Here is a 15,981-nt window from a genome sequence, read left to right on the forward strand (position 1 = left end):
TCTCTCTCTCTTTCTCTCTCTCTCTCTCTCTCTCTGTCTCTCTCTCTCTTGCTCTCTTTCTCTCTCTCTTTCTCTCTCTCTCTCTCTGTCTCTCTCTCTCTTGCTCTCTTTCTCTCTCTCTCTTGCTTTCTCTCTCTCTCTCGCTCTCTCTCGCTCTCTCTCTCTCTTTCTCTCTCTCTCTGTCTCTCTCTCTCTCTTGCTCTCTTTCTCTCTCTCTGTCTCTCTCTCTCTCTTGCTCTCTTTCTCTCTCTCTCTCTTAAAACCAAGAGATATTAAGAGGCGTAATTCATGTTATGAATAAGAATTACTGCCTGTCAGCACACTTATCCTTCCCTCATGGAGTATATAATAACAATGATATTCTCTCTCTCTCTCTCCCTCCCCCCTTTTTAGGTCTCCCTCGTTCTCGTAGTCAGACATGTCTCCCTGAGCTGTTGCGGTTCCTCGGCCAGAATGTTCATGCCAGGAAAAACAAGAACGTTGACATCTTATGGCAGGCTGCAGAGGTAGACGGCGTGACTCAGACATTTTTCAGCACATTATGACCTTCTCTCTGATCATATCTGGGATCCTTCGTGTGGGCAGTGCGCAGGCCTCCCCGCCTAAGATCGAGAAGAGACTGTGTTTGTTTCCACATTTTAAAAAGACTTCAGATCTGAGATCTGAAACTTGGCCACAATACTTGCAAGCTTCTCAGCTTTGTGAAGCAAGTTTCATAAAATAGATTGTTGATAATGCATCACATGATCATGTCAGCTGATTTCAAACTATTGATTTCATGGCAATGATGGACAGAAGAAAACAGAACAGAAGGTTTACTGGGAGATTGAAAAGGAAATCAGGTGCCGTATTACAGAAACTTCTGAAGTCTGAAATCTGATCTGTTTAGTCACCAATGACACCATGACAACTTCAGTTAGGACTGAATTTAGGACAGAAGCTATTACAGAACAACAGTTCTTAAGTTCAAGCTCATCCTAGCTCCAGATCAGAAAACAGTATTACAGAAACATCCTAACTAGACCTAATCCTAATCCTAAATACTGTCCTAACTTTAAGATAAACCCCAGAGCGTCTTAACTTCTGTTTTAACCGTTTGTTTCTATTGTTTTATGCAGTGTCAGGCAGCACAGTTCACTATAACCAGCATAATGACGCTACATTTATCTACACTGAAAACGGTGCTTTGACTTGTGAGGGTTTTACCTAACAGTGTTTCAAAACCCCAGACGCTGCAGACTCGATCTCCACCGCCCCCTCTAATTACCTTCGTGTGTTAATGTTGATGATATAATATTACAATGATGGTGGTGAATAAAGAGACAGAGCTGAACGTGTGTCTGTTTATTAGGAGGAATAACAGCGCGCTCGGCTAAAGCGTTTGGGAAACTGAAACTGAAACTGAGAGCGGCGACGCTCTGATAAACAGCACAAAGCGCTGAATCAATATACTTAACTTTTAGGTTATCGTGCTTTAGTTATGTTTGACCTTTTTACATCAGTAATGGTAGCTAATGTTAGCTGCCTGGCTAACTAGCTTGATTACTTTGTTTACGTGTTTACGTTATGTTTCAGCTGTGCACTTATGGTTGGTTGCTAGGTAACAGACATGACAGTTGATTGTCGACTTCAGTTGAGTTAGTTAAGATTTCTTGAGAGCTTGAGATAAGATGCTGTAAGATGAGATTCCTAAATCAAGATAAGATTTACTTCTGTGATACGAATTTGTGAAAAATCTTGTTTTGACCTGTCAGATCTTAAGTTAAGGTTGCCAGTTTTATTTTGTCAGTTTCAAAAACGAGTTTCTCAAATCTTAACATTGCTGTAAACAGCTGCATTAACTAGCCAGCTGTCAGAACAGCTGTTTACACAGCTGTTATACCACTGTTTATTCTTTGTTGGCCTTCTGTTATCATAAGTTATGTAACTAGATTCATCTTCTCATCTCTTGACACAGCCTGATTTTACACAGAGCTCAGATCACTAGGTATAACGTGGGCAGTGCGCAGGCCTCTCTGCCTAAGATCGAGACTGAGACTGTGTTTCTCTCCACATTTTAAAATCACTTCAGATCTGAGATCTCAGTCTTAGTCACATGAACGTCTTGTGTGTTGTTTCTCATATTAATAAGAACTGAAACTCTGCAGTACTCATATCAGACAGCAGTGTCTTCACTTATTGCTCTTATAATCTGCATCTGTTATAAATACTCACCCAGGTTTCTAATAGTGCAGGCTGGGCACCTGATTAGATTTAAGTAGTTTGAAGAAGAATCAGCTTTATGCAGTTCCCTGAACCTCTGAGTCTAATGTAACAATTCTCAATGTAATGGAGTTTCATGCCCTTTTATTACTATGTAATCTATAAAAATGCACAAAAATGGCCAGAAATTGGCTGTTACTAAAGCAGTTAGACTCAATGCAAAGCCTTGAGTGGCTTGACTTTATAAAACAGCTGCAAAATACAGTCTGATCAAAAACTACAAATGTTTAATAAATAATTCTATTAGTTACTACAATCAGTTGTTCTTCCAACAAATAATGTCATTCGTTAACAGTAGGAAATGGTTGCCAACCGTCAGAGATCGTTCCGTGAAAAGCACAGTGGTTTTTAACTGCAGATTAAATCCAGCTGTGCGTTACAGTGATTTTATCTCAGGTAATTGTGTTGATAGGCGTGACATTAACTGGTGTGCCTAAACCCCCCGTTACCCATGATAGAATCACTGAAACACAGGGCATTAAGTGGCTTATTGCTTTTATAAAATGGACAACATAAAATATGATAAAATACACAACTTTTAATAATTTGCTATTATTAATAATAATCAAAATGAACAATTATTCCATCAAGAAATTTTGTTTCCTTTAGATTATGTAATTGTTGCCAAGTAACCAAGGACTACCGAAAGGAGGACAAGAATGTACAGTCGCCCTTCATTACATACTCCAGGCATTTCATAAACGTTTTAACTTTTGTCATATCATAATGAGCATATCATAATGAGCATATCATAATGAGCATATCATACTATAACAGTGTTTAATACAAAAACCTTCATTTGATAAGTTTTTTTTTCCAACACGATCACAATACTACTTTCCATTAGTGCCTGCATGCGATTTCCAGTCTTATGTAGCACAAAAGCTAACTGTGTTGTATGTCCCTTTTCGCATGTCTGGGATAGTTTCAAGAAAACTGAGTCCTTCATCTGTACATTCGTTGGTCCATGTGAGTCGGGGTTACACTACATGACTTTTGCCCTGATTTTAGCCCCGATTCTCAGTCTGGCTGAGTCTGAGCTGGTCAGCTCTAGTCTGCAGATGTTTGGGTCAGTCAGAGTCGACGGTTGGAGAGAGAATCGAGTCATGTTTGAGGGGCGCAGACTCAGATTTGCAGCCTCCTGATCACGTTTCAGACCAGTCAGAGTTTATCAAACGTCTAATTTTTTCAACCCAACTCTGAGTGAAATCTAGTGTAAACTGGAAAACGACTCAATTTGAACGAATTCCTGCAACAACCAGTGAAAACTGAGCTACGCAAAAGAAGAAAATACAGCAAGTAAACAAAAAAAATGGCGAAAAGTCTCTCACATGTGGAGTGAAACTTTTTAATGAGCTGAGTTTAAGGCACAGTCGAGTTTAGGTACATTTAAGACTCTAAAAAATACCACACTGATCACATTTTTAAATCAATGATCCTCACTTAAACATGTTTACCTGCTGCTTCTTTACTGTGTCAGTGCAAACAGAAGAGAAAACAACAGCAGCAGCTGCACGTTTGTTTATTTGCGTCCCCTAGTAACAGGAGAACGCAAGGGTTCGCATGAGTTTGTGCGAGTTCAGTGGGTTCAGTGAGTTCAGTGAGTTCTGTTTGGTTCAGCAGCAGCTGGAAAGTTGAGTAGTGTGTGTGATCCCTAATCGTTCAGTCACCCAAAAATATGGAAAAACCTGTCTGATATAACCTCTTCAGTCGTGTAGTGAACCCAAGGCTTTAGTTGGGTGTATATCGAGCATTTCACTGCAACTTCTAGTGCAGCGCCGCATTTTAGGAACAGAATTGTTTCATAACAAGTATTTTACAACAGCTTTAAATGTGGCTAAGCCAGCAAAATGGCCTAAACTATCCATCACTACCCATAACATTGTTTTTAGCTATGTGATATATGTTCTTCAGGCAAAACCGTGACTATTAGGAGTAGGCATACACTTTGGGCTATAAACTGCTTTACGATAATGCTAATATCTGCTAGCCCACAATGGCATTTTAAATAGTATGTTAGAGCTAAGCTAGCGCTGCTGCACATGAACATATTTTGGCCATTCTAGATTAAAAAAGACATTTGACACTTGTAGAAAGACGTCCAATTTGTCTGATTGTAATGACATTAATATTCATTTGACCTTGTGTGATGCGATTTTGGAGTCAGTTTTTCAGTGAAGAGCTCTGGCACAGAGTCCTGGTTAAACTGCCGCTCACACTCACAGTCAGTGATGTATCTGGGACTTCCAGAAGGCCTAGGGTCACAATTTTTTCCTTACAAAATTGATCCTACCCAGTTCAAATTAAATGTGATTGACTCCACTGTCACTTTCTTATTGTATTGGTAGTTAAATGAACATGTGAGGTCTTCAGTTCAGCTCCTGAAGTCGTCACCAGTGGAAGTGCTCACTTGGCTAAGTCAACATAGATGCCATGAGAAAAAATGACAGTTTTCTGCTGGACATTTCAAGATCTTAACCCTTTTGTTTTACTACAATACTTGGCAGAGTTTAACCCCTTAAATGGTCAAGGCCCACTGGTTTTATTATACACTTCTATAACATAAGAATAGCTCAGCCAGTTTGCATTGAAGTGCCTGTAGTTACTGAATAATAAACCTCAGCATGTAATAAGCCTGGGATTTTAAGGGTTATAATGCAGGAGTACAGTTTAAGGCAAGTTTGTGATTTAGACATATGGTTTGTAAGATGCTAATTGGTGGGCTGTGAGCTCCCCCTACTTGTTAGATACATTCGTCTCATAGGTCTAATGTAAAACTAAAGACAAACCAAACTTCAGACACCAAGCATGTCTTAGCAGATCACCTGCATTTAGACTAGTAGAGGAACCCTAACTTTGTTCTTACAGCTGAACAGTTTCTTTAATATTCCTGTATGTTGTTTCCTGTATTATACCATATTATATGTGAGTTAATTGAGTTCCTCTCGTCTCCTCTGGTCTTCAGATCTGTCGACGGCTGAATGGAGTTCGCTTCACCAGCTGTAAGAGTGCAAAGGACCGCACGGCCATGTCGGTCACGCTGGAGCAGTGTCTGATCCTGCAGCACGAGCACGGCATGGCCCCGCAGGTCTTCACTCAGGCCCTGGACTGCATGCGCAGGTAAAAACGCAAACACCACTGCTGACCATCAATAAATAAATAAACATGCTCTCTAATAAACCCGGCCTCAGTGCTGACACAGTGCCAACTACAGGAGGCTCTCTCGCTCTTTTTCTCTCTCTCTCTCTGTCTGTCTCTCTCTCTCTCTCTCTCTCTCTCTCTCTCTCTCTTATTTATTTTGTATTATTTATTTATTTATTTATTTATTTTTCCTTCCTTCATTCATTCTTTTCTTTCTTCTCTCCTTCCTGTTATATCTTTTTTCCTTCACCCCTAATCTTTCTTTGTCATCCCTTTCATTCCTTTCTTTTTCTCTCTTTCTTTCTACATTTCTTTTGTTATTTTTGTCTTTCTTTCATTTTCTTTTTATTTTTTTATTTATCCATTTCTTCATTTATTGCCATCTTTTTTCATCTCTTTTTTCAGTCACTTTCACTCTTTCTTTCTTTCCTTCTTTCTTTCTTTCTTTCATTCTTTCTTTCTTTCTTTCTTTCATCCCTCCATCCTTCCTTTCTTTAATCATTTGTTCCTTTTTTCTTCTACTTTGGTTATTTCTATATCCATTATTTTTTTCTTGCCTTTTTCCCCATATTTGTTTGTTAATCTTGCCCACTCTCTGTCTTTCACTCCTTCTTTATTTCCTACATTCTCTCTCTCTCTCTCTCTCTCTCTCTCACTCTCTCTCTGAAGTTAGCACTTGTCCTCAGCACTTCATCCTCTTGTTTATCCTGCTCCGTTCTCTGCCTGTGTCTGTTTTGCCACATTTTGCAGAATGTTTGCTGATGCTGTTTTCATTCTCATTGTCACGGTTGCTCTTTTTGGTCAGTTACATTTGTTTTCCTCTGCCGCCCGTCCTCATCCTCCCTCTCCATCACCCTCTACCTGCTCTCCTGCCTTGTGCTTGCTAAAGGGACAGAAGCATAAGTTAAGCCAGTAGATGTAAGACGAAAGCACTTCAGTATGACTGAACAGGGATTTAGGAAGCAGCATAGCTGCAGCTGTTTCACTGCTTGCCAGACACATATTGCCATATTTAAGTGTTTGAGTTGAATGGCTTTGTCCCAAACCTCTCTCCTTCTTGCCTCCTCTCTGAAGTGTGAACGAATAACCTTCACACAGTTATTTGAGCTGTGAGATAATGGGGAATGGAGGAAAGGAGACAAGAAAAGGGATTGTTTTGCTGTGCAGGCTGCGTATGTGACCCGGGGCTTATTTCACAAAGCAGGATTTCTCAGTGAACTGGATAACTGAAGCCTAAACTGTTTAATGTCCCTGTCTTCTTATTGGACAGGCTTAAAGGAGCACTCCAGCCACTTTTACCACTTAGGCCCAATCCCATTTCACCCCTTGCCTCTACCACTTAGCCCTTAGCCCTCCGTTTTGTGCATTCATGTCTAGGGGTAGGGTGTCCCAATTTTTGTTGAGGTAGAGGGGTAGGGCGAAGTGTTAGGGCTACATGGCCCTCCAAACGGAGGTTTTTCCACTCCGATCAGAGAGTTATGAGAAAAAAAGAAAAATCGACAAGATGGCTGAGCGAGCGATGTGAGAATTTTCTCCGCTAAAAAATTACGATAACCACTGTATTATCTTAGTTTAATGTCGTTTCAGTGTATTATGGTCCTTTTCTTCATAACAAACATAAAAAATTGCTAATAGCATGCTAATGTCTTGGTAGCTAGCTAGCTAACTTTCCCGTTCCACCTTAAATAGTCCAGCAGTTCTGATGCCTGAAGCGCCAGAATGTAACTGCTGCTCCATTTAAGGTGTAACGGGAAAATTCAAACAATAAGCTGTTGAATATCTGACATCAGCTTCATATCACCAGAGAATTAGTGGTGGGCGATAATAAATAATTGCCCCCTCTTTGAAGGCATATGATGCCCTAAATGTAACTAAAGCCCAGCAGTGAGGAGCTGAACTTTACCCTCCTCTGCTGTCACTGCAGACTGGCAGGGTCACCTACAGAGCCGCGCTAGTAGCTGTTAATGAAGTAATGTTCTTTTTTATTGGAGGGTCCCATTTCATAGGGAAGATTTCAGCCACTACCTTGTAACTCAGTTCCAAGGGGTTAGGGTGACACTCGAAAACAAGGGACAGGGGTAAAAAGAAGAATGGGAATGGGCCTTAATCTCTGTGCGCCACGTCTGCATCATACAATTGTTTACCACATGCAGTCTTTTCAAAGTTTCCCAGCTTGGTGAGAAAACATGCTGATTTGAAATTAGAATAGAAGCCAGTGGGCAGATGCTGAAGCACCTTTCCATACACTTCTGTTGTGGGTTTCAAGTCAGTAAGTTTTCTCTTCTATTTTAAGTCGTTCTTGTTATTGCAGGGAAGTTACTGTCTGTGGTAACCGTCCTTATGCTGTTTGTTTTTTTTTTTGCACAATTAATGTTTATTTGTTGAATTTAACATACTGGAAAAATAAAAAACACAAAGTATGGTGTATGCAAATGTTATAAGATAATCAGACGATAAGATAATCCTTTATTAGTCCCACAACGGGGAAATTTCACAGTGCCACAGCAGCAAAGGGAGAGCAAGGCACTCAAGGAAAGAAGTAACAAGATGAGAATTAACAGAGTAATGAACCTTGTTAATCACTTAACAAGGTTACAGTTTGTTACTTACTATATAGACAATATATACAGTATAAACACTAAAGGTAAAAAATATAAGATAAAAAAACTCTATCCTTCTTATAAACTTAAAAATGAACAATATAAACAATTCTAAATTAAAAAAAGCAAAAAATATATACACTGTAGGGATATTTTATCCGGAGTGCACACGACGTATTGATTAACGCTGCTGTCGGAAGAAAACCTCATATCTCCGTTTTTGGCGTTTTTTTCAGTTTTTGACATAATTTGAAAATACCTGTTGGTCTTTCCACTGTGTGTAAATTTCATGATGGATGGACCCACAGAAGTGGCCCAGAATTACTTGGACAAAAAGTCTGGTTCCATTGACTTACACTGAAAGTAAAGTCAAGTAATGTTTTTTCCTTCTCTTGTAAAGTTACCATTTTGGAGATACGAGGTTTTGTTCCAACAGCAGCGATATACAACATGTGGGAATGGTGATATTGTGTTTTAATAATATTTAATGGCACATTTTATATTATATGGGTTATTTTTTCCAATATGTTAAGCTCTGCAAATAAATTGAAATTAACAAATTTACAAATAAAAAAAATGTTTGTTTCCTGTAGAGGAAGGTTAACATATTTTCACTATTTTCAACAAAACATGGAGTTTTCAAACTTTTGCAGACATTATCGTTTAATTATCTTGTGATTAGAAAAAAACAAATCAGTCAAATTCCCCTTAAAGGTACCTGGTTAACTGACTAATCCTGCTTGGTGAAATACTCCTCTCTAAGTGCTGCATAAAGACCTTGATCTCAGTCTGTCAGAGCTCTGAGTCTGACACTGTGTGTGAGGGTGTTTTGCTCCTTGGCAGTGTGTGGGGGGAGAAACACACTCCACACACTCCACACACTCCCTCCACTCCTCTACAGCCTCAGTGCTGCTGATGCTGATCACACAGGTGACTCTGTGCCTTTCTGTGTTGTCACTGGGTCGTTTAGCTGACCCTGTGGGACTCTGTGTGCGTCTGAGGGACAGTAGTCCGGGACGTCCTGTGTGATGGTATGCTGTGCTGGTTGCATGCAGGCGGTGGTGCATGCTGGAACTGCACGGCCCTGAGCTTCAGTCCCCCCCTCACCCCCGATTACACCAACATGCAGGAACTGCTGCCTCTCACTGCTTCTGATTTACACACTGATGAAGCAGAACATCCGACTTAATTTACCTCTTATTCTCTCTCTTCTTTCTCTTTCACTGCGTCGTGTTGCTTTTTATTTGTTTTTACCCTCTTTGTAAATAAACTCACATTTTGCCCTCCTGCCATTCGTTCATAAACCCGCACCATTTCTTTATTACTCTTCCTGTTCTCTTTTTCCCCTTCCTTCCTTCCTTCTTTCTTTCTTTCTTTCTTTCTTTCGTTCTGCTCCTCTGATACACTGTTCTTCTTTTGTTTGCTTGTTCGTTTTCTTTCTTTCTTTCTTTCTCATTCTTTCTTTATTCCTTCATTACTCTTTCTTTCTTTCTTTCTTTCTTTCTTTCTTTCTTTCACCCTTTCTTATCTCCATTTCTTTCTCTTTCTTCACTCCTTACATTTATTTGCTTGTTTGTTTTTCTTCGTACTTTATTTATTTTTCATTATCAATTAATTTTTTTCTTTTATCCCTCCCTACTTTTATTTGTTTTTGTTTCTCTTCCTTTTTTATTTTCTTTTTTATTTCTTCTTATTTTTCTTTCTTTATTTGTTTATTTTCTTTCTTTCTTTCTTTCTTTTATTCGTATTTTTTTCCATTCATTTATTTACCCGCATCGACCCTTTTTTTAATCTTCAATTTTAAATCCGTATGTGATTTTATTCCTCACCTTCATCAATGTCGATTCCACCACTGTTGCCACGATTCATCATCCTCCCCAAAAATCCCCATCCCCACATTCCACTCATCCCTCTTTTCATGCTTCGTGGCCCCCCGTGCCCCCCTCTTGCTCCCCTCCCGCCCCTCCTGCAGCATTGGGACCAGGGAGGGGGTGACGCAGAAGAATCTGAGCGGTTTGCTGCCGGTGAGGGAATTCAGGCTGGACCCCAGTCTGCTGTACTCACTGCCCCTGCTGGCCCTCAGCCCCAACCTGCTCATCGTCTGGCTCTTCCTCAGCCTGGCCTACCTGCTAGCCAAACTCCGCTGCAGCTGAGCCTCCACACTTTCTCTAACTCTTTCTCTCTCTTACAAACTCTCGCACTCTTTCTTTCCTCTTTCTTTTTTTTCCTTTCCTTGTCCCCCACGGCACTGTTCAAACGTTTGGAATCACCTGGGATAACACGGCAGCGACCTAGCATCACCTTAGCAGCCACCTGTAGTACCATAGCAATGGCCTAGCAACTTCTATTACCTGGGATACCATAGCAACAGCCTAGCAACACCTATTACCTGGGATTAACACAGCAACAGCCTTGCATCACCTTAGCAGCCACTTGGGATGCCATAGCAATGGCCTAGCAACACCTTAGCAGCCACTTGGGATACCTTAGCAGCACCTTAGCAGCCACCTAGGATACCATAGCAATTGCCTAGCAACACCTATCACCTGTGATACCTTAGCAACAGCCTAGCAACACCTTAGCAGCCATCTGGGATACTATAGCAACAGCCTAGCAACACTTTGGCAGCCAACTGGGATACCATAGCAACAGCCTAGCAACACCTATTACCTGGGATACCATAGCAATTGCCTAGCAGCACCTTAGCAGCCACCTGGGATACCAAAGCAACAGCCTAGCAACACCTTAGCAACAGCCTGGCATGCCATAGCATAGCAACACCTTACCAACCACCTGGGATTTGATAGAATTGGATCTGTCAGGCAGATTTAATCTTTGTTGATAAACTTTCCTCTTCCATTTTTTTAATAGTTTTTAGCAGCTGCGATCCTGAAATCCTGAAGGTACCCCTACCTCCCACATCCCAGTCTAAGCATATTGAGCTGTCCAGTGATGCTGCATTATCAGCAGTTGATGATAGAGATAACTATCTATTGGGTGGAAATAATTTGAGGAGAATTTTTTATTTACATAAATAATTCAATGAATACCTTTAACGCCCTAGAATTCTTTGTTTCCAAAAAATGAAACACTGCATTGAAAAACGTCTTAAAACTGTCTAGGCTGTAATATTTTAATCTACACTGTATGAGTTGTCTACATTTTAATATGACGAGCGATTCCAAACCTTTAAACAGTGGCTGAAGCCCCTCTCACAAACGTTCTTTCTTCCCCTCTTCCCCCCTTTTCCCTTCTCTCTGTGGATCGGGAGCGTAGAGAGAAGGCAGGTTACTCTGTTCAGTGGCTGCATATCCTCTGTGGCTTCTCCTGTAACAGCCAGTCTAAAGGTCTACGTGTCTCTTGCAGTCAGTTTCTCTGCCTTACTTCCTTACTTTGTTACATAACCGAGGTGTGAAATGCAAGATTTGTAAAGTTTGTGAAATACAGTATTACAAACATTTGAAATTATTTTAGCTTTCATCTTAAAGGTATATATTGATATATATATATAATAGAGTTTAATTTATTAAGTATAAGATATTCGCACAAAGTGTAACAATTTAATTTGATTTTTTTTTTTTTTATCATTTTCCAGCACATGCTAGAACATGCTGGTTATATATAATACACCATGGAGGTGTCTCTTGTTGTTTTTTTCCTCTATTATCATGATTCCTCAGTGTTTTGTGGTCGATTTGAATTTTTATGTCTTCCATGTGTTCCTATTTAAATGCAACGTTAAAGGCTTTAGCCAGAGCTCGTTTTAACTAGCATCTCATTTGCATCTGAAGCCGGCTGCACTTTTACAGCACTCGTTGTTGTCTTGTCTTCCTACGTTTAGCAGAAAAAAACATAATCGATCTGCTTCAACACAAAGCCAGTGCACTTTTATGACGAAGGTTTAGCGCCAGTTAGCGAGAAGAGATTGAATTAGAACTTATCGGATTGTACTTTTAGTTCAGACGGAGTCAATTATGCAGTAAATATAGCTACATATTTTTAATATGATTATTTTTCTTAGCAAAAGTGTTCAAGTCTTCACTTTCAGTGATGTAGTGAGTTCACAAGGGGGTAAATTGCAATAGGTACCTTTGGTTTGAAGGTACCAGTTGGATCTCCATATATTTTTGCGTATTGTTTTGGAGGGCGTGAGCTTAAATGTGTTGCTTTGAACTCAGATTATGCAGGAACAGTAAGGAGAATGTATCTGCTAGTGCCAAATATTAAGCTACTCGTGTCGCTTTCTTTGTGCCATATTATTCAGGTCCCAAAGCTTCAGAGCTCTTCCCTGGGTTTCCCAGCTCAATATCTTCTAATAGCTTGTTATATTTTTTACTATATATTTACTGGATGTTCACTTTAGCATCTGAGGAGAGTGTTTATTTACAGAGTTAGCAGATCTCCCTTCTTTGTATCGAAAGATTTGTTCCAGTTTTTTGTATCCGTCTCCATACGTTTGCGTGCCGCACGTGGTTAGCTGAATGAAGACGTGCATTTCACAGGCCTGATTGGTGGAGATTTGCATGCGCTCCTAACCAGGACTCCAAAGGTGTACAATCTGACCCAGTACGGAAATTGACTGTCCTGAAATATCTCCATTTGGGGATCATATTCACTTCATTCATCCAAGCCAGACATCCATGCTGAACATTGTGGTTGAGGCGTTTTTTTTTTTTTTTTCTGTGGTATCTATTTTTTACTGAAAGCTCAGGCAGAAGTTTGAAAAAAAATATAGAAAGGTTGCAGTAATTTGCTGGAAATGACAGAAATGCTTTGCATCTGATAGGTTGGGTCTTGTGTTAGTTACTTTAAATAATGAGGTTAAGGTTTGAGGTGATGTTCTGTTATGGCACTGATTAGATATCGTAGGCAGGGAGGCTTCTAGGCTTTGGGGACTTTTAAAAGTTGGTTCTAATACGGTGTTGGGCTGGAACCATAAGCAGGTTTGAGAAGTCGATAAATGGGGATGAAATATCAATAAATATCAGCTTCACTAATTTGCAGTTACAAATTCTGTATATCTAACCCTGCGATCAAACCGGCAGTGACTTTTCCCCTCTTGTTGGCCAAAGCGCCTGTGGGCGTTTCTAAACTCCAGCGGACTGTTGGTTGCCATGGTTTCACTGATGGCAAGCACAAATCAGATGCATCCCCACTACAAATAACAATCCTGGTGAGAAATCGCTTGTGTGCTTATTTTTATTTAATCCTTGTGTCTGTGCAGTCAGTATGGGAGGAAAACGGTATTTGGTCTTTGTGAGTAATATTTGGTCTAGTAACCAGAAACGGAGCGTGCCATTTCACAGTGGCGGAGATAAAGCGCGTACTACGCTGCTGCATTTTGAGGAGCCTGCCCAATTCTTATTTCCCCCGTTATATCAAAAAACAGGCCTGCCAAACAGCAGAGGGCACCCTGTGAGTGAGTCCTCAATGAATGGGAGTAAATTGAGCTCAAAGGCTAAAAACGAAAAGTTAATAGTTTCTAGATAAAACTTTCTTTTCATTTTAGAGAGTAGAAGGATGTATTTCACTAAAAAAGCAAAGAAAACTCACCTGTATGTTTCCTTTTTTCTACAGCAAACGGATTTTGGGCAGCAGGACACTAACATTACTGCTACTGAGTGCTGATTGGTTGGCGAGCGGAGCAGCTCATTGGATGCTCGCGCTCACAGACGTCATGAACGTACATGATGCGACGTTTTAAACTCAATAACTCGAGTTTAAAAGCTCTAAAAAATATAAGCAGTGTTAAAATGTTTTATGCCGTTCTGTGTTCAGGAAATAAATGTATTCTTTAACATTAAAAATGTTTAAGCATTTATAAGCTTATCTTAACCCATTCATTTTGGACTCGCTCGGGAGCGCCCTCTAGTGTTTGAGAAACCCGGAAGACATTGCACAAGTTCTCTGGCTCAATTCTCAATTCCTATTGGTAGTCGCCACGTTGTTTCGCTCCTTATTTGCATAAAGTCAAACCCCGCCCACTTCACATCGGCAAGGTTTGCGTCGCCTCCTGTCGCCAGAAATCGCCAGAATGACCTCCGTCGTGTCGCTGCCGGTGTGAATGCAGGGTCAGATTGGACTTTCCACACCAAGTCAAAGGTTTACAGACCCAAAAAACCCACAAAAGGGCGTGTGAACAGATTAATGCTAATAAACACTAAGGTCATATACACACAAAGCACTGCCGCGGAGTTTCAGCTGCTGTGCGAGTCGGTGAGATGTCTTGTTCTGTCTGTAAAACTTTAGCAGAATGGGCCATTACTCAGTGTCTTTCAGTCGTACTGGCTAAAAGAAAAATATTTTTTTTATCCCGCTTCCTTAGTGTTAAATAAAAAAAGCACATTGGACTTGATGTGAAAGTTTCAGTATGTTAAACCCAGAAAATTCAATGCTGTTTGAAAAGACTTCATGACAACTAAACAGAAACTGTAATTAAGCATGAATAAGGCTGTATCTGTTAGAGTTTTTTCTCTGTGTGCTTTGACTCCAATGTGACATTTATTCACACATGGCAACTGTGGCGAATTTTATGTGTGTAAATGAAGTAACTGAACAGGAGTTTCGGGCCACGGATCAGAGCACAGAACACTAAAGAAACAATAAACACTACTTCAAATCAGTTTCAGGTTGTTAAGTGGTCCCAGCCCGAATACACTGTAGTATGTTGTATGCAAAGTTGCCCGTGGTCAGATTGTTTTTGTTGATTTTCTAAGAGAAAAGTTACACCTCCTCCACAGAGAAAACACCTCTGCACATATTAGTGTACAATTACTTATTTGCTTAATTTAACATACTGGGAAGAAAACAAAGTGATATATATTTGTATATCGCTGCTGTCGGAAGAAAACCTCATATCTCCAGTTTAGCCGTTTTTTGGTTTTTGTCAGTTTTTGACATAATTTGAAAATACCAGTTGCCCTTGACATTGTGTGTAAATTTAATGATGAATGGACCAAACGAAATGACCTAAAATTACTTGTAAAAACGTCTGGTTCCATTGACTTACATTAAAAGTAAAGTAGGTTAACAATTTTTTTTTTCCAAATATGTTAAACACGGCAGAAAAATTGAAATCGTGCACTAAAATTTGCAGAAAATGGCATTTTTATTCTCTGTAGAGTATTTGTTAACTTATTTCCATTTAGAAAGTAAGAAAAAATACGACTGGAGTGTTCAAAGTTTTGCATTCAACTTTATGCCAACTTGACTTTGTAGTATGGAGAATAAGTTTTTTGGGAATTGTTCTTGATCTATTTCCATTTTAAGATTTTGAGAGAGGTTTTATATTATATTTCTTGATTTTCTTGGTTATGGCTTGGGGTTTGGCTTTAGCTTCCTTGCAAAGAGAATGTTTACAAGATATCGTTGCTGTCATATCAAAACCTCATAATCACATTTTTTTAAATACCATTTGAAAATGCCAACTGTCCTTTACATTAGGACACATTTGTGATGAATGGACGAGTAGATAAAGTCCAGAATCACTTCGAACAAAAACTTTGTTTTTGGACAAAAACAATTTGTACATCCTCTATAAAGTTATAATTTTGCAAAGTTTTGTTTGGACACAGACGATATATGCAGTAATGTTTCCGTTACCAACTAGTTCTTTGAGTCTTTTTTTGGAAAACTTTAAAATATCATATTAGGAGTTTAATGTCAGTGTGCTAATAATAGAATATTTCATGTTTCCTGTAATTTACTACTGAAGACGAGATTTCTTAAACTACCTCTAGATTCACTGAATTGTGAATATGATCCAAAATGAGAGGAGCTGAAGAAGCATTATTTAGCCGTGCCATGATGGAGTAATAGAGTGAGACTGGGTGTCGCATTAGCTGTAATCAGTGGTGGAGCGTCTCCAACAGCGCTCTTCCCTCCCACGCTGTCGTCGTGTATATGTACCCTGCATGGGTAGAAGGTTCAGCATGTGATAGAGGTAGCACAGTCCAGGCTGAGCTGGAGCTCCCCCTGG

At 39.8% G+C, this 15,981-nt stretch overlaps 1 protein-coding gene across 1 annotated transcript in view; it reads left to right on the forward strand.

The window, feature by feature from the left end:
* Positions 1 to 15,981, forward strand: part of inpp4ab (inositol polyphosphate-4-phosphatase type I Ab) — a 92,209-nt gene that overhangs the window by 73,456 nt on the left and 2,772 nt on the right. Inside the window, 2 exon segments of the mRNA XM_036569822.1 lie at positions 394 to 506; positions 5,228 to 5,382. Of these exon segments, the coding sequence (XP_036425715.1) occupies positions 394 to 506; positions 5,228 to 5,382 (268 nt within the window).

The sequence above is a fragment of the Colossoma macropomum genome, unplaced genomic scaffold, assembly GCF_904425465.1.
Source record: "Colossoma macropomum unplaced genomic scaffold, Colossoma_macropomum, whole genome shotgun sequence".
In the NCBI taxonomy this organism is placed as follows: Eukaryota; Metazoa; Chordata; class Actinopteri; order Characiformes; family Serrasalmidae; genus Colossoma; species Colossoma macropomum.